Source organism: Muscardinus avellanarius, assembly GCF_963383645.1.
Source record: "Muscardinus avellanarius genome assembly, chromosome: 5".
NCBI classification, from domain to species: Eukaryota; Metazoa; Chordata; class Mammalia; order Rodentia; family Gliridae; genus Muscardinus; species Muscardinus avellanarius.
In genome coordinates this window covers 27,345,742-27,371,320 of record NC_137790.1, presented here as the reverse complement: position 1 = coordinate 27,371,320, position 25,579 = coordinate 27,345,742, and the positions used below count along the sequence as shown (strand labels likewise).

Below are 25,579 nucleotides of genomic sequence, written 5' to 3'. Positions count from 1 at the left end.
AGCCTTAAAGTAAGAATTATGTTACATATTAAAGGAGGGAAAAGGCTTACAGATTTAGAGGAACATGCTCAGGGTCACACACCTGACAATAGACACAGCTGAGATTTGAACCCAGTTCTCTATGACTTTCATACCTCTATTTTTTTTTTAATCTGTTAATCTGTTGTACTATTCTTTTCTGCCTCCCATGTTCCAAAAATCCATTATTTTCTCAAGTGTAAAATAGGAACAGATATACCTGCTCTCCCAAGGTTGTAATGAGAGGTCAGTGAGGTATTTTATGCACTTTGTCAGCTTTAAGCTTTTGCAGGGTTGTAAAGAGGAATCAGTGTAGACCTAGAATTGCCTGATACATGTTTGTTAGTTCTCCATTTCTTAACTACTATTCATAACCCTCTCATGGAGAAGTACTAAAATAGCTTGTACTTAGCTTAGCAGGAACACATCTTGTTTGCCAGGTCCTTCTTCAAAGACTACTAAAGTGTATGTGTAGCAGAATGAAGTCTTGAAAGTATACTGGCAAGCTTGAACACCCTGGCCTGTCACAGCGAATGGGCTGTAATACAAAGGAAACTAGAGCAGCTTCATTTGTGGAGCTCCCTGTTGCTGCTGTGAACTGGGTGTGGCAAGATGGAGCAAATAAAGTAATGGTTCCAGGGTACAGAGCAAGTCACCTGTGGGACCTTCCAACTGCTGTTTGTATTTACTTAGCAAACTGATATTGGGTGCATTCAGTTGCAGACACTTAATTTAAGATCTTAACTTGATCAGGAATGGGGCCAGTGTGATGGTGTGGGTGAAAATACAGATAGGAATCCAAGTCTTTCTACTCAAAAGGCCTACAGAATAAGTTTGGGAAAAGGATATTTGGGGGATTACTTGATTCTACTCTATTTCCCATCTCCCACAAATGATTTTTAGAGACTGTATTTTTTTTCCTGATTATTATTTGAATTTGGCAGCACTCTTTTGGCCCTTGATTCTCATATGACCAGAATAAGGGATTCATTAATGAATGAGAAGAAAATTATGAAATGTTTTAAATCAATTTTAGAGATTGTTTTAGATGACCACCACAGTTCTCCTCCAAGCCAAATTTAACTCAGATTTTACTTTCTTCCTAAATAAAGCTTCAGCGACTATCATCAAGCCTTCAGTGGTCTCTTAGAAAACTCAGTGGAATAGGAAGTGATCTTTGCTTTAGTCACAGAAGATTCTTTGAAAGAGCTTTTTACCCTGGGGACACATATCTTAAGAGGCTTATTTTATGATTTATATATGTATTAGCATCTAGAACCCGCAAGTGGCTTTATCTGAGTTCTAAGACAAAAAAATATTGTCCTTTTTTTTTTGTAAAACTCCACAGAAAAATTATGAGCCTTTTTCTGGGAAGAGGACAGAATGTATTTGATTTATACACTTAATTTACATACCACAGCCTTGGAAGCTGTTGAAAAATAGAATGAACAAATCTGCATCCTTGTCCAGTCTCACTAAATCTCTTCCTGGTTTGGGACTATTTTATGTCATTGTGTTGGTCTTATTTTCCCCATTTAAGATGGGAGCAAGGGCACTATACTAGGGATCCCCCTGGCCGCTTTCTGTGTTCCTATTCTGTGGTTTGGATAGTTGTAGGTTGCCTCTTCATAGCGTTTTCTTCTTTTTCAGTTGGAGTCTGCAGTACTGTGTGTATCCAGAGATTTAATGAGACAAATGTTTTATTCTGTTTGTTCTCTTATCTTATTTTGGTGTGCTTTTAGATTATTCTGTATTCTGGAGACAAAATTTATGACGACTACTATCAAGAACTGAAAGGAAGAGTACATTTTACAAATAATGATCTCAAATCCGGTGATGCATCAATAAATGTAACCAATTTACAGTTATCAGATATTGGGACATATCAGTGTAAAGTGAAGAAAGCCCCTGGTGTTGCAAATAAGAAATTTCAGCTGACAGTTCTTGGTAAGTTATTTCAAGTATTTGAACTCCTTCTAATGTCCTCAAATAGCATAAAACATAAAGTCCTTATTTTTGGGTGGGGAAACTAAGAGGTATTATGCATATTTGTGGAAAATCTGAGTTGAAAAATAAGCAAAGGAGTGTTGGGCAGAGGTAGAAATTTGGAGTATTGTATATGAGCAGGAGGGAGTATAGGTTTATCACTGTCGAAATGCAGACAGAGGCCCAGTCCCCCAGCCTCACAGTGTTTGAGAAGTGGGTGGACTGTTAAAAGTCTCCACCCTCCTGAAGGACTTAATGCAGTTCCCAGGAATAGTGGATTAGTTCTTAGGAGAGGGGTTGTTACAAAGTGGGTCAGCTCTTTTGCCCAATCCCTTCTACCATGGGTCCCCTACTAGGAGCCTAGTAGATGCTGATGCATGGTCTTGGAATTCCAGAAGTGTGAGCTAAATAAACCTTTTCTTAAAATAGTAGATTACCGCTGGGCGTGGTGGCGCACGCTTGTAATTCCCGCGTTCGGGAGGCTGAGACAGGAGGATCGTGCAGGTTCGAAGCCAGCCTCAGCTGCTTAGTGAGGTTCTCAGCAACTTAGTGAGACCCTGTTTACAAATAAAAATATAAAATGGGTCTGGGAGTATAGTCCAGAGGTAGAAAGCCTCTGGGTTCCACCCCCAGTACCACCAAAAAATAAAAATAAAAAATAATAATAGTAGATTACCTAGCCTTGGGTATTTTATTGTAGCAACAGAAGAAGAAGAAAAAAAGATAAAGACAGTCCGTAAGCTAGAAGTTAGGTGAACTGTGGTTTTGCTTTGTCCTTAGAATTTGCCATGAGAATTAATAGAATCGATTCATTTCCTCAGCCCTTAGTCTACTATTTTGAATCAGAGATCTTATTAGGTCTATTTAGATCTCTTTTTTTAAAGTTCAAACTTATTTGAATATACTTTAAGCTTTAACCTTTATTATTCAAGGAATAAATGAGATTTCTTTGAATAATTGGAATATGAAGATGAGAGGAGAAGAGTGTGGTAGAAGGAATGTTGAATTGCTTGAGTAAACCTTTGGACATCAGGGAGTTGTTTGACATCCCTGGCATCATTTTTCATCCTTCAAGTTGAGGGGATTTGGACAGTTTATAGGCTATCTTATAACTTTATGTTATTTAAGAAGGAGATAAGTAGCCAGGCATGGATGGCTATAATCCCTGTATTTGGAGGCAGAGACAGGGGAATTGCAGGTTCAAGGCCAGTCTCATCAATTTAGACACTGTTTCAAAATATAAAAGGTTGGGAGTATAACCCAAAGGTTGGATACCCCTGAGCTCAATCAAAAAGGAGAAGAATAAACTGCTTTGTAAACTGTTAAAACCTGTTGAGGTTATTATCTTTGTCTAGGTTCTAATAGTGATAAAGTGCCTAAGCATTCTTCATCTTTTCAAATTGATAAACTGAAAATTATGTGTATGGATGAACTATAAAATTTCATCCATATACTTATAAATATATCTTATACTGTTAGACATAAGTATAGCTAGTTATGATTATATTATTATACCTGTAGTTCATAAATATACTTGTAATTATATTCTAAAACCTTATTTTGGTAGACTTTACACAAATTTATAGCGGCTGCTGTGTAGAAAAACACAGCTGTCCAACTCTCTTTTTTTTCAGTACTGGATAGAACCCAGAAGCATTTTAACTCTGAACTACACCCCCAGCCCTATGTTTTATTCTTTATTTTGAAACAGGGTCTAAGTAGTAGCTGAGGCTGTCTGTGAGCCCCAATCCTTCTGTGTCAGCCTCCCAAATGCTGGGATTACAAGCATGAGCCACCATGCCCGGCTCTTCCTTTTATGGCAGGAATCTCCTACACTGTGATCTAAGGTCTCATGTCTTGGAGAACATTTGAGGAACCATTTTTTATGGAAATGTTGACTGCTAAAATTGCTTAGCATACCCCAGGAAATAATTACTCCAGGACATGTTGTCGCATATCAAATTTTACCACTTTTGTTTTAAAGAATTGGGTAGGGGTAAGATAGGGAGAAGTAAGTAGTTCAGTGCTCTGGGCCAGAGTCTTTGAATATCAGTTCTTTTCTTTCTTTCTTTTTTTTTTCTTTTCTTTTCTTTTTTTTTGTGATACTGGGGATGGAACCCCAGGGGCATTCTACCTCTGAGCCACACCCCCAGCCCTTTCTTTCTTTTCTTTCTTTCTTTCTTTCTTTCTTTCTTTCTTTCTTTCTTTCTTTCTTTCTTTCTTTCTTTCTTTCTTTCTTTCTTTCTTTTGGTGGTACTGGAGATGGAACCCTTCTACCTCCAGGCTACACTCCCATACCTATTTTATATTTTATTTGGAAACGGTCTCTTAAGGCTGTCTCCGCCTCCCAAGCGCAGGGATTACAAGCGTGAGCCACCATGCCCCACTGAATATCAGTTGTTTTCAAAAGAATGACGATCAAAGCAGACAGATACTAGGATCAAGAATGCAGATTTGTTTTCTCATCCCAGTGTTACCTTAAGAGGTTGACTTGGTTGGTAAGGCATGTCTGCTGGCGGTCTCACTGAGTGGGCATCTGAGGGGCCATGGTAACAAACATTCTAGATGAAATGGTTCTAGTTAAAATGCTTCCTGTGGTGTGAATTAGGTGAACCTAAATAAGGAAGAAGGAACCAGAAATATGCCAACACTGGAAATCCTAGCTTTCTGTGTCCATATTGTGCAAACATGGAGCCCTTTGTTTAATACATGTGTAAGAAGGTGAAAGTTTCTTTCAACAACTGGTCTGAGCTGGTCTTATCTCAGACCCAGAAATACATGAGGTTATAATTCTGACTATACCTTCTTTCAGTGGTTCTCTCCAGAAAGTAATGAGAATGGAATTACAACTAGTCATGATATACTAAGCAAATTGTACTTGGTTAGCAGGATTGTTTTGTGGAACCCCTGTCTAATGGGGCAGGTACACTGGGAGGAATGGGATTTGCACATATTCTCAGAAGAGTTGTGGATACACATGTTAGCATGTGGGGTGTGTGTGTGTGTTACTAAATTCTGTGGGACCAGAATCTGGGGATATTTGCACATCCCAGCTGAAGAGACGATTATAGCATCAGGCAGGAGGTATCCTAAGAGGAACCAGGGTGGGGCCATGGGGACGGCACCCAGGATGGCCAGGCACACTCGAGGCAGCTGTGATTTCCGGGCAGTCGTGGTGGCCCTTGTTGGTATTAGACCTCCAGCTCAACATCTAATTCCTCAGCATGGGTAAGTGGGAAGTGCTGACACAGCTTTTATTAGCTGTGTGGCATATTACCATAGCCAAGTAAGCCTTGAATTCAGACAGGGAAGGGAAAAGGGGATGAGCTGGGGGTGAGAGGAGAAGGAAGTGACCACTGAAGAGAAATCGAGATGACTAATGCTCTCGTCAAGTGAGGCTGTCACAGAGCCAGGGAAGAACGTGTAGCTCTTTATTCCAGATTTTCACAAGAGTCATGGCCACTGCTGGGAGAAAACACCAGAATTGTTTTCTCTTGAAAGTAAGACTTTGAAGGAAGTATCTCTGTTAGCTATGCTGACAAATTCTACCTGCATTTTCCTGGGAGAGAGAAGATGGAGTGCCCTCGAGGGGCCCAGCTAAGTGGTAGTCCAGTGCAGCTCACTTGCCTCCTGGCAGTGTCTCTGCCCGGTACTTTGTTCTCAGAGAGCTGCCACCATGGCAGTCACGGGGTAACAGCTGAACCCTGCATGCTGTATGGCCACCAACCCAGATGATTTGCTATCTCCATTGCTAGAACCCACACTGCTCTGATAGATGCACTGGAAACTCCTATGTTTGCAGCCCGGGAAAGAAGTCGATGTGGGTAATGATAAAGGAATTGAGAGAAGGTTAATATTTTCTCTTCTCATGCCACCAAATCTCCTCCTGGAGCTCAGAAAGGACTGATTACAGAGACCTTTTTATCAGAGTTGTTTTGAAGAGTACAGCATGCATGACTGATGGTCTTCCGGGTGTGTGCAGTGCCCTCAAACTGCACCATGCTGCCAGAACACAGTGGCAATAGCTTGTGTGGTGGCTCAGTCAGTTCTGACTCTAGTCCTGGGGGCTTCTTAAGCAACTGGTACAGGGCAGGTACAGTGATTGGTACAGGGCGCATACCCATGTGCAATCTTTAAATTTTGAAATGATTTTATTTTGTAGGGAAGTTACCATATTAGGGATTTTCTGAGAATGTACACATTGAATTTCTCTCAATGTTAACATCTTACAGAATCATATTGCAGTTATCAAAAATCAAGAAATTAACACTGGTATAATACTATTTAAATATAGACCTGATTTGAATTTTAGAGTTTCTCACCGAAGTCCTTTTTGTTCTAAGGTGAAGTCTAGAATCAACGTTGCATTTATGTCTTTAATTTCCAGTCATGTCAAGGATACATGATGACGTCTTATTGTTAATCACTTGGTTTACGCTTTATCTGACAAGTCACTGTTTTCCCCTCTATAATCATCTATATTTATATATCTTGAGGTAAATACCACGTGACTGCAGATATCCTCTTCTCTTTACTTTTGACTATTGATTTTAGCATCTAAGCATGGCTTTTGCCTGGACTCGTGGGTATTTTTTAAATTTTTTATTTTTTTGTGGTACTAGAGACTGAATCCAGAGTACATTCTTCAATTGAACTGCTTCCCCAGCCCTTTGCTAATGTTTAAAATTTTGAGATAGCAGCTTGCTAACTTTCTGAGGCTAGCCTCAAACTTGCAGTCCTCCTGCCTCAGCCACCTGAGTTGCTGGGATTATTGATGTGCCTCATATGCCTGGAAAGTTAGGGTGTCTTTGAACCAAGCAGAAATAGCATTCATCTTTGGAAGGAGTAATGATAAAAGTATATGTTCTGTAGGGGAATTTAGAATGTATTTCTTGTAAACTAAGGTAGGCCACTGCCATGGAAGGCTGATGACATAATACATGTATGAATGCACAGCATTGCTAGACTGTTAGGCTCTGCTGGCCAAGTACAGCTTGATGTCCTGCACCTGCATCTAGAATGGACCGTTGGTTCATGGGTCCTCCCTCACTCATGCTGATGGTCGTGAAGGCAAATGTTCTGAGGACAGTGGCCAGGTATTCTATAAACTCTGTTCAAAGAAACACATAAGGTATAAGACATTGTTCCCTTTGTAGTTTTTCCTCTTCCGTTCCAGCAAAAAATGTCATGAATCAAGAATTAACCCTCTCTCTGGTGTAATGGTTAGGGTTTGGCATATAAAAGATTTGTTCTTTCTTCTCCACTGGAAAGCAGTTGGGCTACTTCAAGTGGCGCTCAGAAACTGGTGTTTGTTTGTTTGTTTGTTTGTTTGTTTGTTTATTGCGGGTCTGGGGATGGAACCCAGGGGCATTTGACCTCCGAGCTACACCCCCTGCCCAATTTTTGGTAGCCACAGGAAGTCCTGGAACCAATCCTCCTATCCCCGTAGGTACCAAGTGATTATTGTATATATGCATTTGTTAAGAGTGATCATCTTATTTGACTAACGGTGTTGATTTTATCGTATGAATGTTCCTTTTTAAGGATTAGGTTCAGCATTATGGTATGAAATGTCAAGCTGTTGATTCAGGTTTGGAGTGAGTTGCAGGTAATGGTTTGTAGCTACTTTAAATAGTTATCCAGGGAGATCTCTAGAACATAAACTCTTCTTTACCTTTTATAACACTGTTCTCTTGATGGCTTTTAATTACTGTAACTATAGAATGTTATATATCCTGTATACTAAGTGAGTTGTTCCTATCATCAGCATAGTTGGTCATAAGTTGGGGTAATGGCACGTAGAGAGATATGACATAGCTCCTACTCCCAGGGGCTACATTTCAGGCTTGTAAAAGAGTTGGTAAGGAAGGCAGGGGTCTTTCTCAAGTCTCAGATGGTCTAGTCTGCCTTGTTTGCATTTTTTCATAAGTGCCCTGTGGAATGGAGGCCTCTGATCTGCACCGGAGACACCTTGGCAAACCTCCTATGCAGTGGCTGCTTACCTGAGTTTATTCCTACCTGTTTTGTGTTTGACAAAGTTGAGCAAACTGTATTGATAACCTGTTGTGATATTTCATTCTTTTGTTAGTTCTGAACCCACGACAAACAGTTAAGCCATGATTGTATGTTATGACGTGATCTTTATAAAAAAATAAATTCCATTTTCTAGTATAAAGTTGTAACATATTTTCTATTTTTAGTTAAGCCTTCTGGTACAAGATGTTTCGTTGATGGGTCGGAAGAAATTGGAAATGACTTTAAACTAAAATGTGAACCAAAAGAAGGCTCGCTTCCATTACGTTATGAATGGCAAAAATTGTCTGACTCCCAGAAATTGCCCACATCATGGTTAGCAGGTACTGCTGATGATCAAATTGTACTATGTGTGCCAATGGTTTGGGCTTAAATTTAGCAGTATTTGTATGTATTAATTTCCTTTTCTACACAGAACAATTAAAATTTTTGTGGAAATTATTCAATGCTTTATAATGACAGCTTAGTGTCATATAACTGAAGAAATATTTAGGTAATAAAATATTCTTTAATATTTTTATTCCTTACTTTGGTGGATTTTTTTAATTGATGGCAGATACTGAGGTTCATAAGTTATTTTTCGTGGCTGAGGTCTAGCAAGAGCTGAACCTGGAATGTTGTATCTGGATTCATGTTGGTGCCTCAGTGAACTCAAAAGTTCAGATTGGCCGAGTTTAATCTCTTACCTGTTTATTACAATCAAACTATTAGTCAAGCTGATTACCAAGTTCTACCTTCCTGCTATCCCCCATCTGCTCTTCAGTATGTTTTCTCTCTGCCTTTCTTTTCTTCAAACTAGAGGCCAAACTGGATGATCCCTCTGACTTTCTTTTGTATGTTTCCCTTTCATCTGGGACTATAAAATAGGTCTTGCAAATTTTCCTGCTGCATGAAAGAGCCTTTATGGAATGAGATGTTTTTATAATCAGTTGTGGCTGAAAATGGGTTTGCAGCTGCTTTGCAGTGGATCAGCCCCCCTCGCTTTAGCTGAGGCTCTGCGGCTGGGGACCAGGGTTACCCTTGCCAGGCTAGTAGGGACATGGGGCATGACTGAATTCTAGAGACGTGCATGCGGCTGGCTCTGTGGCGTTTTGTTTGCACCCAGCATCATCTGTCTTCCTTTTGACTTGACTGTCAAACGTGGTAGGATTGAACTTTATTAAAAACGGAGAGCAATTCATACTGTAGACATAAATTCGCTAAGGGCTGCGGGTGTAGCTCAGCGGTAGAGTGCTTGCCTAGCATGTGTGAAGCTCTGGGTTCTATCCCAGCGTCACTAAATTAATAAAGTTTGCTTTTTTTTCTCCTCTCCCATAGACATGACTTCACCTGTTATATCTGTAAAAAATGCCACTTCTGAGTACTCTGGGACATACAGCTGTACGGTCACAAACAGAGTAGGCTCTGATCAGTGCCTGCTGCGCCTAGACGTTGTTCCTCGTAAGTATCTTTCTGCAGCCTCCTTTAAAGTCTGCAGGGGTGTGTTGAGGGTATGGGGATGCTTTGATTAGAACACTCTGTGGCTTGGTTATTATCATGGAGAAAAATATGCTACATTACATATTATATTAATAAAACCTTCATTGTAATGATGTAAAAAGGCAAGAGTTGTCAAAAAAAACTCTTGTACAGTATTAGCTATTATAAGCTATGTAGATTAGAACTTTTTTTTTTGGCAATTCTGGGGATTAAACCCAGTGGTCCCACTAAGCTACATCCTCAGTTTCATTCATTCATTTATTTATGTATTCATTCATTCATTCATTCATTCATTCATTCATTCATTGTGTTACTGAACATTGAACCCAGAGGTGTTTTACTGTGGAGCAGTCCTCTTTCTTCCTTTCCCTCCTTCCCTCCCTTCCTCCCTCCCTCTTTCTTTCTCTTTCTTTCTTTCTTTCTTTCTTTCTTTCTTTCTTTCTTTCTTTCTTCTTTCTTTCTTTCTCCTTCCACAAGATCTCACTAAGTTGTCCAGGCTGGCCTTGAACTTGCGATTCTCCTGCCTCAGCCTTCTGAATGGCTGAAGTTACAGGTTACAGATATAGGCCACTGCACCCAAACAGAATATTCTTATATGCTAACAAAGATTGTTTTGAATGTCAAATTCTCTTAATCTAGTTTTATACTTTATGTGCTGGAAATACAGAATTTCCAGAAGAAAATTATTTTCACAGGTTTTTTCTGCTGGATCACAAATGACTAATTTGTTTCTTAAAGTTAATTTATACAATGAGCCAGTCTATTAGCATATATCCTACTTTCAGTATCAGTAGATATTTTTTTAAATTCTAATGACTGTTTCTTATTAACATCTTATTCTAGCCTCGAATAGAGCTGGAACAATTGCGGGAGCTATCATAGGAACTTTGCTTGCTCTAGTGCTCATCAGTCTTATTGTCTTTTGCTGTCGTAAAAAGCGCAGAGAAGAAAAATATGAGAAGGAAGTTCACCATGATATCAGGTAATTAAGTGAAATTGGAATTAGCATATACCAAATATGTTTTGTCTGTAGAGCACCAGTTCACTTAAGCTTCTGAAACATATGGTGTTCTCCTGTGGAAATTGGTAAAAGCTCTGGCTCCTCACAGCATTTACCTTCAGTTACAAGTGCACAGGTCCAGTGCCATTCCCAAATTTTCTTGTACTTCATTTTGAAGACTATTGTAAAATGATTATCTCAAGACTGCCTTATACTGTAACCTGGCAGAGATGAAATTTTCAAAATAAAATGAAGCAATTATTGAGGATTTAAAATAAAAATCTGTGTAAAGTGACATGAGTAGTTTGTAGACTTCTTGGTAGTATAATTTTATTTTTCTTATTCTAAACCAGTAGATTTTAACTAGGATTGCACATAGGATTATAGAGCTTAAAAATTATGACATATAGTTTAACATTTGGGGTATTGACATTCAATGGGTCTGGTGTAGGTTCTGAGCACTTGTATTTTTTTTTTTTTTTTTCGGGTCAGGGGATGGAACCCAGGGGCATTTGACCTCCGAGCTATACCCCCTGTCCTGTTTTTTATTCTTTATTTTGAAACTGGGTCTCACTGAGTTGCAGAAGGCCTCACTAAGTAGCTGAGTCTGTCTGCAAACTGCGATCTTCCAGGTCACAGCTTCCTGAATGCTGGGATTACAAGCGTGCACCACCACGCCCAGCTTGAGCACTTGTATTTTTAAAATCAATAAAGGTTACTCAGATACATGGTTTTTGTTTGTGCTTTGTGTGAAAATTCTTAAGCCTACAGTCCCAGTTGTTGCAAACTTAATCTGCAAAGTTTTCAACTGAAGTCTTAGATGACTTTTATAGCTTAAAAAATCAGAATTTTTAATAGATTTTTTTTCTATTTTGGGGATAGAAATATAGAACTCTTTAGGGATTAGTACCTTCTCAACTAGAAAGTGTTTTATGATAGTAACTAGATATCTTCATTATGGATACTATAATATAAAACTATCTGAAATTTAATCCTCCTAAGACAACATTATAAAAGCTTATGTAAAAACCATGTTTCATTATATGGGAAGTTGTGCACTGTTTAATTAGAATGATTAATTGAGGGCATATGTACAGTTCCTGATATTATGCCTTGCTCTGCTTGCTTTTCTGTGACATACACTCACTTGTATGTACTTCGTACTTATGTTGAGGCCCTTATCCCTGATTTGTATTTACATACTGGTAGGTTTTCAGAAACTTGTTTATTTAACTTGTACTGGGGACTTGGCTTTTCAGGGAAGATGTTCCTCCTCCAAAGAGCCGCACGTCCACTGCCAGAAGCTATATCGGCAGCAATCACTCATCCCTGGGTTCCATGTCTCCTTCCAACATGGAAGGCTATTCCAAGACTCAGTATAACCAAGTACCGAGTGAAGACTTTGAACGTGCTCCTCAGAGTCCGACTCTCCCACCTGCTAAGGTAGCTGCCCCTAATCTAAGTCGAATGGGAGCGGTTCCTGTGATGATTCCGGCACAGAGCAAGGATGGGTCCATAGTATAGAGGCTCCTACCTCTTCTTTTTCTCTGTGCTGCTTTTCTTTTGATATCTGGAAACCTAATCTGGTCTAAATTTTGTTACCAACCTCAAAGTACTTCAAAAAGAAATTAACCAGAAACCGTAAGAAGCATGCCACACAAAGTTGGGTTTGGTTATATTGAAACGATAAAGATAAATCCACCATCTAGGAAAGATGAATTTTCTTTTGAGAGGTTCATTTTAAAGGCATCTGAGTATTAATACCTAAGTAAGATGTAGCACTTTGAATCATAGGTGAAGAAATTTGTGAACTTACCTGTATACCAAGCTGATACTTGAATAATCTGAAAGTGGTACCTTGTAATTTCTACCATTATTTTTAGTTTGTCTTACTTGTTTTTAAGATCCAACCATGTCCCTCAAATTAGTAGAGAAACATTGATAGCAAAAATACTTAAGTGTATTTGTACTTGTTTTTTATAAAGCCTCTTTGGAAACTCTAAAGGTATTTGGAATATTTCCAATACCAGAAAACACTACAGTGTTTTAAAAATGACTAGTTTTACTGCTAAGTAAGTCATTCATAAACCTTGCCTATAAATGATTTCTTATATATTTAATGGGTATACTGCCACAGGAAGCAGGGACATAGTAACTTCTTTTTACACTAAAGAGGCATCTCTGGGGTCCAGATGAGACGGTTGCTTTAGCTCCCTATAGAGGTGGCACCGTGGGTGCAGTGGTAGAGACAGAGCGGGGTGACAGATGACCTGACAGGTTGAGGCCTGTGCTGCAGAACAGTGGCCAGCTAGACCCAGAGGGAGTATTTCATAGTTTCTGAACACTGGCTCTCCACTTTAGGTGATATTTTTTCTAATAAGAAAATATTATAACTCATATATTATTTGATAGTTATAGATGAGAATTCCCTAAATGTTGATTCTAAATTCAATTTTTTTTTTTCTGATTTGGCTGGTTTTTTGGGGGGTGGGTTGGGAAAAAAAGAGGGGATGGTGTTGCCTATTATATGTTCTAGAAACATACGAACCTAAACTCACCCTCTTGGATGCAGTTCCTTGAGGGTGTTGCATCATAGACTCAGTGATCAAATGCATTTTACAAAAGTCAGCATCCTCCATCTGTTCTGCATTGTGGACTTGAGAGGATGTATAGTTTTGTGTGTGGCCAAACTTGTCACTGTGTGTTTCCAGCAAATCAAGTTGAGCTCTGAAAGTTTGAGTCTTAGTTTTTGTGTAAGTGACTTATTCTTGAAAAGAAAAGAAAAAAGGAGTAAAGGGAATACTCCTACCTGCCAAATGTGTTAAATACTGTTTTAGTAGAAGAAAGTGGGTTTATCGTATTTCCCTTAAGACTGTGAGGGAGTGTGGATATATATAGTAGAATGAGCCAACTGTTTCTTTATAGTAAATAAGGTCTGTAATAAATTATTTCATTAGCTCTAAAGCCTTTTCCCTAGATTTTAGTAGGGAGTTGGTTTCTGTTAATCTCTTCGGGTGCTGTGGTGGTAAATGCTACATTATGAATTAATGTTGGCATGTATTTACAGTTAGGCAGAGTATTGTGTATACTTTTTAATGGTAAACTGAAGCTGAATGTCTGCATAATGGAGTAGTGTACAGTTTTACATATTTGGAAGCATATGTAAATGAGGGTTTTAACCTTACATAAAGATACTTTTTAAACTTGTGTTAACATTTTCATCTGTGCCTTTTTCAGTAATTTAATTTCTGTTATGACTTTCTGGTGCCTATGAGCTAGCTATCACCTACCTGAAAGGTGCTTAGAGGTGAAGGTACTGTTTCTAAAAACACATCACTGTGACACATTTCTATCTCATATTTTCAATATTGTTTCTTCTCTGTTCTTTTTTTGTATAATTTAATTGATTATGTTATTCATAACAATTTAAAAATCTTAACATTCTTAACACTCTTCGACTGTGTTTCTGGCTTTATAACAGTAGCCATTTTGAATACCAGTTGTTTAGCTTATTTTATAAAGATTCTACAAGAATAAAACAAAACAAAGTTTAATAATAAAAACATTATGATCTATCCTGAATTTCAAGTGATGAAGAGTATGCTGTCAATCAAAATAGACCTTACTGTGGATAGTAGGCTTTGTAGGGTTTTCCTTCCATTAGACTCCATATTTATCTAAGTTTGACTCTAAGTGAATCAGAATTTCTTCCTGGAAGCATTTAATTTGAGATCCATACCAACTGTAATCTTAAAAAACAGGCTTAGATAGACTCACTTGAGTAACCTGAGCAGACCTAGTTGGGGAATGAGGTTTTAGAGGACAAGGCTAGTTGAGGCTTATTGTTTCCATTTACTCTCATTATGAATTTCACTTGATCCAAGGGTCAGATAGTACTAATAATTTTCCAGATAATTCTCACTGATAAATTTTAGTTGAGCCAGAGATCAACACTCAAATTCTGGACCTATTACTTATAATGATCAAATAGATTGATGAAAAATATTAAAAATTATAATTTAATAATAAAAAAATTTAAAGCTAATATTATTGGTCAAGGACAGTTCTATATTTTCTAAGCAAAACTGTTTAATTCTACTTTATATCTGGGAGACTTTGTACCGTCTTTTGAAGTTACATAATTTGAAGAGAAATGACACTGGATTATATGATTCTGTATTTTGAACATGGAGTAGTATACAGGTTTTTTTTTTTTTTCTTATTGGCAATCTTATTAATATTTCTCTCCTAGAAAGCCTCCTAGTCCTACGACCCCAACAGGTCTGTTACTGAAAATACTGACCATTTATTTTTAGAAAAAGTATTTTCTTTAGATTTAAGTTGTCTGCCAAGAACTCATTACAGTGGAAACACAGCCTAAGTGTGTGGTAGGTAAGTTAATTGAAAACATCCTAGTCCATGTAAATTATGGACATAAAGAAATACCTGATTTCTATTAAAAAGATAATTTAAGACATTTAAGATTGAATCCTGGGAATTTGGAGCAAGTAAAATGGCAAGTAAACATTTTGATTGAGTATAAGAACAATTCATTGCATGAAGTTGGCTATCAAATTCTGTAATATGTGGCTTATTAAAATAACTATTCTCAGTCTCTTTTTTTGTGTGTGTGTGCAGCATGTAAATTTGAAGTTATGTGAATGTTTATAGTTTTTTTTTTTTTTTTCTAATTTTTGTTTCAACAGTGTTTAGGGCTTTCAGATGCCTTATTCCAGTATGCACAGAAAAAGTCCGTATTTTGTGTGGTTAATGCTTTGACAGGTCATGTATGGAGTAGTTTGTAGAAAATGTTGGCACAATTTTAACTTTACAGTGGCTTGTGACATTATATATTATATATATGTACATATATCTTTGTATGTTTAGTAGTGTGAATGTTCTGGGCAAGTTTTAATATTTCAAATGTCTTTGGATATTCTAGCAATAAAAGCAACATGTTCTGCAATAGAATTTCCTACTTGTTTACCTACTTTGACACTAAAGTAGTCCAAAATTAAGCACAAACTCCTTTTATAAATGTTATAAGAGCAAGGGAAGAAGAGTAAATAAATTTGTGAATTGTGGTTTTGTTTATTTCTCTTTAGGAAAGGTTGATCACTTATCATATGTATGGTAAAATGTTTCTAGTTAAAATCAAGTGATAAAAATATTTCTCCTGTTTTATAATTTAAGAATATACTGAATAACAGTTGGGTTTGGTCTTAGTCATAGATACTAAAGTACCTGTCAAAGAGAAGAGCTTTCTGTTTTCTTCTCACTTGTTCAGTGATACGTGTTTAGAGAACCACAATTCACCAGTGTGCTTATTCTTGTCCCTAACTGTGAATTTTAGTGGTAAATACAACTTGTACTACTGAGAAAACTATTTTGACACTTCACATTTACAAAATAGAGTACTGGTAGTATCCGTTTCAGATTTTGTATTTAAATTTTCTGGCTTACATATCCAATGGTGCACATTTTGAAATTTCTGAGAACAAAATTTGTTTAAAACAACAAGAACTTGCTCTTAGTTTTGTGACCTTGTGTACTTTTGAAATAAAATCAAGAAAGCAGTTCTCTGCCTTGTGGTGTGGCTTTATTGTGCCTTTTCAAAAATGTTTACTGAAACTTCAGTATGTTATTCCTTCTTGCTTTCCTGCATTGAGGTTTCCTTTTTTTCTTCCCTGTGCCAACCCTTAAACAGGAAGAATAATGATTGTGATAACCATACAGCAACGAAAACACATCAAATACACAAATGTTTTCCAATCACGGTGTATTATAAAATAGTAAATATAGTAATATTTGATGTAGAACCTCCCAAAGATCTTTTATTTTTTAGCATTATGGTTCATTCCTGCTGCTTTAACAAAATATCTTAGACTGGGTAATTTACAAACAACAGAATTTTTCCTCCCTTGTGGTAATGGAAATTGAACCCAGAAGAATATTACCTCTGTGTTAAGCCCTCAGCCCCTTAAAAAAATTTTTTTTTCTTTTGAAATAAGGTCTTTCTAGGTTGCTGAGCGTCTTGCTAAGTTTGTTGAAGCTGATCTTTTTTTTTTTTTTAATGTAGTGCCAAGGATTGAACTTAGAAGTGTTCTACCTCTGAGCCACACCCACAGCCCTATTTTATTTATTTATTTTATTTTTGAAACAGGTTCTCACTAAGTTGTGAAGGGCCTGAAAAAGTTGCTGAAGCTGGCCACAAACCTGCAATCCTCCTATCTCAGCCTCCCAAGTACTAGGATTACAGGCACGTGCCGCACCAGCCTTGTTTTCTGAGATGGGGTTTCTTTTTTTTTTGCGGGTCTGAGGATGGAACCCAGGGGCATTTGACCTCTGAGATACAGCCCCTGCCCTATTTTTTATTCTTTATTTTGAAACTGGGTCTCACTGAGTTGCAGAGGGCCTCACAAAGCAGCTGAGGCTGTCCACAAACCGCGATCCTCCGGTCTCAGCCTCCTGAATGCTGGCTTAACAGCGTGCGCCACCAGGCCCGGCTGAGATGGGGTTTTATGTTTCCCAGGCTGATATGGAACTTTTGCCTCAGCCTCCTGAGTAGCCAGGGCTACAAGCGTGTTCCACCCCGCTCCACTTCACAATAGAAGTGTATTGCTCATAGTTCTGGAGCCTGGGATTCAAGATCAAGCCACCCACAGACTCTGTCTGGTGAGGGAGTTGCCCTCTGCTTCACAAATTGATGTTTCCTTAAGCTAAAGGGGCAAGGAAGCTTGCTAAAGCCTCATATAAGAATATAAATTCCAGTCTTGGAGCCCTTGTGACTTGATCACTTGATTTGTTTTGTTTGTGGTACTGGGGATTGAACCCAGGGGTTCTACCTCCAAGCTATACCTCAGCCCTACTTACTTACTTACTTACTTAACTTAACTTATTTATTTTGCAGTACCGGGGATGGAACCCAGAGGCATTCTACCTCTGAGCTACATCCCCAGCCCTATTATTATTTTGAAACAGAGTTTCATTGAGTTGCAAAGGGTCTTACTAAGTAGCTGAGGCTATTTACAAACCTAGATCCTCCTGTCTCAGCCTCTCAATGCTGGAATTACAAGCCCGTGCCAACATGCCCAGCTTCTATTTTGCATTATTTATTTTGAAACAGGGTCTCACTAAGCTGCAGAGGGCCTCAGTAAGTAGCTGAGGCTGGCTGCAAACCTGCAATCCTGTCTCAGCTTCTCAAATATTGGGACTACAAGCCTATGTCGCCATACCCAGCTGGGTACAAGGTTTTTGGATGGAACAATTTAGAAAATTGAGGTGGGAAAGATGGGATTAGCAAATTTGAAAGTAGAAAAGAGTCCTGTTTTTAGACATGCATCATTTAAAATGCCTTTTAGAATCTAGGCAAGATGAGGGTTGGCAGGTGAATTACAAACTTGGAATGCAGAACATTGGGTAGTCATAAGCATTAAGATGGATTTTAAAACAGGAATTAATGAAATCACATGGCAGAAATTTGAGAGAGAAGTAAAGGCAGAAATTGGAGCCTTGGTCCTTCCAATGTGTAGAAGTTAAAAAACTAGTTTTGAGTTTGTATGCATATATTTTTCTGTTACTCTATACCCCAATAGGAAGCAAAATTACAATGCACCAAATAATAATAATAATGATAATCCCACTTCTTGTGTACGAGGGATTGAACCCAGGGACATTTTATCTCCAAGCTATACATCCAGCCCTTTTATTTATTCTTTATTTTGAAACAGGGTCTCCATAAGTTGCAGAGGTCCTCACTAAGCAGCTGAGGCTGGCAGCGAACCTGTGATCCTCCTGTCTCAGCTTCCCTAGTACTGGGATTACAAGCGTGTGCCATCACGCCCAGCTAAACTCCCAGTTTTGAATATTCTTTGAGTTTAAGGAGTTTATTAGAATACGAAAGCAGAGATGTTGAATAAGTAGATGGGCATATCTGAAATGTGAGAGAGGACTGGACTGGAAGTAAGAGGTTGGGATTCATAAGCATGTAAATTTTGGAGATTATTAAAGACAAATGACCAAACCCTAGACACTTCAATTTACCAGGAAACAGGGAAATATATATGTTTGTGTGTGCGTGTGTGTTAGAGTTGCTGCTGGGGTAGAGGGTCCATCTGTCAACGAGTGGGAAAGGTAGAATTTTGGGCAACTTTAGATAAACTGCCTGATTGCATGCATCTGCTGCCAGGAAGGCTTTTCTGTCATTTTGAGGAGTTTCTACTCAATTTTAGAATTAAAAACAAATGTTTGGGAAATGTTGCATAGGGAGGGAGAAAGAAAAACACCCAATAGGGTTTCTTTGATTGAACAAATTTAACTTGCTAGGAGTGCATTTAGGGTATTCAGCACTGGGAGACAAGGACATTCTTCAAGACTTCAGATGGCCCCACCTCAAAATGACTTTGGTAGGTAGCCTGTCCTGGTTCCTTCCTATGCTACTACCAGCTGGATGACCCTGGAAGAACCACTTTAATCTCTCTACTCTTAACTTTGCCAATGAAATAGGGTAATAGTTTCTGCCTTATAGAATTGTGATGGAATTGATAAGTTAATATGTGTTGAACACCTGGTCAGTGCTAATTGAATGTTATTAGCACCATCATGATTATTGCTGTATTATAATAGTAATGTTTTATATAATTAATATAGGATAAGGATAAGGTTACTATATCCCAGTATTCTCAGGACAATGGCTTTATGTCTGTTACCTATTTGTAGTTATTAATAGCAATAAATCTTTTGCTGTCAAAGTGTCTTGGAGAGGAAAATTTATGGTTACCCAGCCTTTGGGATTTATAGAGTACCTTAAAAGTAGAGCCTTGGTATTAGGTACTTAATGTGAAAAAAGAAATTACTCTTTTCACACCGTCTCTGTTGCTGTTTAATCAAAAGCAGGTCTAATATAGCCAAATACAGTTAAAAATCTCCATTATGATGTGGGCGTGTTGGTGCACACCTGTAATCCCAATACTTTGGAGACTGAGACAGGAAGATCACAGGTTCAGAGACAGTAGGATAGCAGGTTCAGAGTCAGGAAATCACAGGTTTGGAGTCAGCCTCAGCAGCTTAGTGAGGCTCTCGGCAACTTAGTGAGACCCTGTTTCCAATATTTCACCTAAATGACATCACCAAAGTCTTTGGTTTCTCTTTTACATACATACACACTTTTTTTTTTTTTTTTGTACTGAGAATTGAACCCAGGGACATTCTACTCCTGAGCTACACCCTTAGTCTTTTTTTTTTTAATGTTGAAACGGGATTTTGCTGAGTTGCAGAGGGTCTCACTAAATTTCTGAGGCTATCCTCAAACCTGCAAGTACTGGGATTACAGCCAGGCACTGTGGTGTAGCCCAGAGGTCGATGGCCCCTGGGTTTTAATCCCAGTACCCCTACATACACAAAGTTTCCATTATGTTTAGATTACATCACTTATTTTTTAAATGTTCTTTTTTACTTGATATTGGATCATAAAAATCTTACTGATTGTTACAAGAATTTTATACATGTCCTTTAATTTTAATTTTATTTATTTTTGTGGTGCTGGGGATTGAACCCAGGGCCTTTTACATGTTGGGTTACAATGGGCCACATCCTCAGTTTGTATATAATCATTTTAATGGACCGTGATGTTTGAAGTAATGTTTCATGATTCATCATTTTATTTTTGAACTTAGAAATTATTCCCAATCTTCCATTGATGTAATAGTCCATTCTCAGAGTCGTTCCCATTCATTTGAGTCACTTTTGAGCATAGATATTAAAATAATGGGATAAGAACAAATGATATAGTGGAGTTGAAGGGAAACTATTTCTCACATGCCAGACCATTTCTTGAGCTACTTTTTTGTTTACACATGATCTGTACACAGCAATTTAAGAAACCTGTTAAAGGGGAAAGTAGTCCCCTCTCCCCATTGTGATAAGAACACTTAATATGAGATCTATCCTCTTATACTTTGGAGTGTACAGTATTGTTAATTATAGGCACAGTGTTGTACAGCTGATCTTTAGAAAGTAATGATCTTATATAACTGAAACTTTTTAACTTGTAGAATAGCTATTCCCCATTACCCCTCTCCCCAGTCCCTGGCAACCACCATTCTATTCTCAATTTCTGTGTGTTTCACTAATTTATATCACTGATAAGTGATATCATACAATACTTGTCCTGTGACTGGCTTATTTCACTTAGTGTAATGTCCTCCAGGTTTATCGACAGTTACATATGGCAGGACTTTTTAAAAGTCTGAATAAGACTGTAGTATTATGTACTACATTTCTTTATCCATGCATCCATCTATTAACCTTTAGATTATTCCCACATCTTTGCTATTGTGAATAATGCTACAATAAACAGAAACACAAATATCTCTTGAGATGTTGATTTTTTTATTTCAGTTTTTTGGATAAAGACTCAGAAGTGAGCTTGCTTGATCGAATGGTAGTTTTGTTTTTAATTTTTGTAGGATCCTCCATTTTTTGTTCCATAACATCTGCACCAGTTTACATTTCCAAGAGTATATAAGATTTCTATGATCAGGTAGATTCTTCTTTCTTCCTAAAGTGGTCCATAACCTCTTTGTGTCTTCCTGAGGCTAGATGCTTCCAAATCCTCCATAAACAGTAGAAAATATCTTACTTGTTATCTTTTGGTCAACACTTGTTATCTTTTGGTTTTGTGTGTGTGTTTTCCCAGTGGTGGGTGGTGCTGGGGATTGTATCCAGGGATGTTATACCACTTAGCTACCTCCTAGCCCTTTCCATTTTGAAACACAGGGTCCTGCGGAGTTACTGCACTGGCCTCAAACTTGTGATCTTCCTGGCTCTGCCTGTGTGTGTGTGTGTGTGTGTGTGTGTGTGTGTGTGTGTGTGTGTGTGTTTAAATAAAAGTCATCCTAACAAGTGTGAGGTGGTAAATTCTAGACTTTTTAAGTCAAAGGCCATAGGTTAAATCCACAGGAGCAATGAAATAACTGGTAAGGGGAGTGCAGAGTGAGATGAAAACCCAAGCCAGCACCCTGGGCACAAAAGAACAGAAAAGAAGTTAAGGATACTGTTGTTCATGACAGACCAGTTCCAGTGGGAAGGTCCTCGGAGTGCTGAGGAGGTTTGGGTCATAAATTTGTTAGTCTGGCCTAGTCAGGGCATGGTACATTTTGCTAGCTTAGTAAAAAATGTGTTTGTCTAATGGCATGATTTCTTTTATTCCTGCTCTGTTTTACAATAAACAGAAACCACCTTTCCTATTCATTTTCTACTGTTTTGGGAGAATTTGGAAGTATCTAGCCTCAGGAAGACATGAAGAGGTTATGGACCACTTTAGGAAGAAAGAGAATCTACCTGATTATAGAAGCAAATAGATGGCCATTTGACTCACATTCCCTATGTTTTAGAGGAGGATTGATTAAAACTAGCACTTCAAGACTAATTTCTTAAAACATTATGTCCACACTTGCTCTAAAGCTTTACTAGACAACCTCCAATCTAAAATTCAAACTTCATCTTGGCTTTTTTACACTTTTACATCTGACCATCCACTAGGATACTTACTCTACCTTACTCTTGCATATACATGTATGTACTGATTTTCCTTTATAAATTTTTGTAAACTTGATTTTTTTAAATTTTTGTGGTACTGAGGATTGAACCCAGGGGCATTCTACCTCCAAGCTACACACCCAGCCCTATTTTATTTTTATTCTTTACTTTGAAACAGGGTCTCACTGAGTTGCAAAGAGCCTACTATGTAGCTGAGGCTGTCCACGAATCCGCAATCCTCAGCCTCCCAAATGCTGGGATTACAAGCATGCACCACCAGGCCTGGCCTTGGTTTTTAACTTAACAATTCTGATTATTCTGCATCCACTTATATATGTTATTTATCAACATAAAACACCTTTTCAAAACTATCGTATTACATTAGAGTAATGTACTATAATCAGTTTTCCATTGATGGCTGTTTAGATTAATCTCATCTGCTGGGCGTGGTGGTGCATGACTGTAATTCCAGAAACTCGGGAGACTGAGGTGAGAAGAACCACCTCAGCAGCTCAGCAAGATGCTTCAGCTCAGTGGTAGAGCACCTCTGGGTTTGATGCACAGTACTTCAAATAAAATATTAATCCTGTCCTTTGATGATGAGTAAAGCTATTGTCTGTATATCTATGTCACCTTGCATATGTATAAATATAGCTAAAATTAAATATCTAAAGGGGAGGTGCTGAATATTTTGATAGTGAAGTTGCCTAAAGTGTTACAGCAACTTGTACTTTCAGTGAATGTATGGTTACTTCCACCAGCAAATCTTTACCAATACTCTTATCTAACTTTCTGATCTTTCTCCTCTCAGGAGCCAATGATATCATGATTTAAAATTCTACCTATTTGTTCACTTGGACCTCTTTTCCTGTATTTAAAAGCCATTTGTGTTTTGAGAACTGTTTTGCCCTTTTCTGACTATGTCCTTCCTAAATCCCATGACTAGAGAAGCCATCTTCAAACCATTCGGGCTCAACCTAATTTCCTCCTCCTTAATATTATATCCTCAAAGGAGCTGAGGGTCTTTCTCTAAGCAGATGTCAAGTTTTTCAAAGGTGAAGGCATTATTACATACACATAACAGATTCTCGGTAATCTTTGTTGATGCTAATAATTGTAACAGCCTTGGCTATGTTCATATAAAGCCACTGACAACATTATCCCCATCACAGTGAGTTTCTCATTTATATTTGGCTGGATATTTTGCTCAAAAAAGTTTTGTAGACTCAGCACAAACTAAACAAATGAAGGAAATGAGTTTTCTTACACTTGAGAAGTCAAGATACAGCAAGGCTCCATGCTGGGTCAGCTGTCACACACTATTCCAAGTTGAATGTTGGCTGCTGGCACTGTGCTCTTCTAATGTTGCTAAGTAGGACATTTTTCCTCTCACATAGCCCCAGAACTGTCAACAATAAGAACATTTCTAGGGGACAGTAGAATGACCTAGCAATTTGGGGAGGACATAGCATTATAGATACCATTAATTGCAATTTGCAAACTGTTGGAAAATCTTATTTCTACAACAGTCACCAGAGCTTTGATTTACATTTCTTGTAATGTTATGGGTAAAAGATATGTGATAAAATTAGGTGAGGATTTACTTCGCAGTTCAAGTTTTGAAAAAAAGAGCAATGTCCATAGGCTATTTCAAATGTTAAAAAGTCTTTTTTTTTTTTTTTTTTTTTTTACTAGCTAAGCATTTGACACTAATCTCAGAGGCTGAGACAGACAGGAGGCTTGCAGGTCTGAGGCTATTCTCAGCATTCATTTAACATTTTGAATTTATAATCATTAAAACAGGTGTGTTCCACCATGCCCACTCATGCCCCTTTATATTGTGGTACTAGAAAAGGATCCATTATGGCCAAAAGTTAGAGCTTTCAGGCTTGCATAAATAAAAACCACTTAGTCCAGGCTTTTGTGTGCAATCAACGTGGATGGAAAAGGTTTATGATTATCTATGTTCTAAGATAAGTGGATGGATTCAGTTACAAGCAGTAAGTATAATGGTCAAGAGTCTAAAATCTGGAGTTAGAGATGCAAATCCTGGTTTAGTCACTGAGCAAATAAAGAAGCAACTGTTCATGAATATACATGAGATAAAGTGCCTAGCAGAGCACCAACCTGGTGTTGTGCATTACTAGATTTTGCTTATTAAAGATGTAGTTTTATCTTATTTATGTTGATCAATGATAAGAATATGAAGATAGTCTTCTAAGGGAAAAGAGTGTAGTAGCACTGAATGGTTAAATTTCACATCGTTGTGTCATCCTGCATCCATATTGCTTTGTGAACTCTCACATGGTTCCTAATTTATTTGGACATTGTATTCTTAAGAGCTGGCAAATATGAAAGTTAAAAGTCCTGCTTTCAAGATGATAAAGCAAAAATAGTTAAGAGAAAATTCTTATTAAATGAAAGATGGCATTTTAGAGGTAGTTGGATTTTAAACCCAGTATAAAGAAGTTGAAATATTTAGGACAAGAAACAGAAATATCCCTACATAACGCTTTAAGTTTCCAGTTCAGTCCTGACAAAACCAAGATCCAGAGAAGTTTTGATTTCCCATGTCTCATAGTTAGGTACAGAATCCAGGTCTCCTGATTCCTAGTCTACACTTCTAGGAACTCAAGTTCTTGGCACCATCCCTGAGAGAACTTAACAAGAAAGAAAGGAAGTTCAGATGAGTGTGAGGTTCCCTCACGCTCCTCACAGCTCCCCTGGGCAACACCAGCCCAGGAGAGGGCCCGTAGAAGGCCAGCTCAGATGGCCCTCCTGACCAGTGTCCACTGTTCTGTATGAAACACAGTTGCTGCTGCACCCGGGGCATTAGGGGCTCACTTGACAAGAGTGAGCTTTGTTTGGTAACACTTGCTTACAATTGTTATACTTGCTTTGATTATATAATTTAAACAAATAGTAAACTATATTAAATATACTAAAGACAACATATCTGAGGAAAATAAAAAATCTGACTTTGGGGTTTACACCGTAGCTCAGAGAAGAAACACTTACCTAGCATGCTCAAGGTCCTAGGTTTAGTCCTCAGCACCACATACACACACACACACACATCTTATTCTAAATTGCATATTTTCCATGTTCCAGTTAGATTAGACAAAGTTCAAAACTTTAAAATCCACTTTTTTCTTGTTATTTTTACAGTGCCAGAGGTCAAACACTGGGCTCTGCACAGAGGAGGGGAGCCCTCTACTGTAACTCCTCACCCTCACTTTCATTTTCTTTCTTTTTTTTTTTTGGTGGTGGTCCTGGGGTTCCTGGAAACCCTTCTACCTCTAGGCTATACTCCTAGACCTATTTTATATTTTTACTTGGAAACAGGGTGTCTTAAGCCAGCAAGTCTGGCTTTGAACCTGCGCGATCCTCCTGTCTCCGCCTCCCAAGCGCAGGGATCACAAGCATGTGCCACCATGCCTGACTCGCTTTCATTTTTAACAAGTACATTTTATTACTACCTCAAGATGCAAAAACTACATGCTTTACCCCAGTGTTGTCTAGGGA

The 25,579-nt window shown here is 38.1% G+C and overlaps 1 protein-coding gene across 4 annotated transcripts in view; it reads left to right on the top strand.

Moving 5' to 3' along the window:
• CXADR (CXADR cell adhesion molecule) overlaps positions 1-25,579 on the top strand; it is a gene marked incomplete at both ends in the record, with an annotated part of 62,979 nt that overhangs the window by 27,961 nt on the left and 9,439 nt on the right. Inside the window, 5 exons of one of the 4 annotated variants that reach the window (XM_080696699.1) lie at positions 1,761-1,965; positions 8,205-8,360; positions 9,355-9,477; positions 10,360-10,498; positions 11,776-11,959. In XM_080696699.1, coding sequence (XP_080552825.1) covers positions 1,761-1,965; positions 8,205-8,360; positions 9,355-9,477; positions 10,360-10,498; positions 11,776-11,959 — 807 coding nt within the window. Of the gene's footprint in view, positions 1-1,760; positions 1,966-8,204; positions 8,361-9,354; positions 9,478-10,359; positions 10,499-11,775; positions 12,041-25,579 lie in introns of those variants that run through there. The other 3 variants (XM_080696698.1, XM_080696700.1, XM_080696701.1) reach the window with 3 other exon arrangements.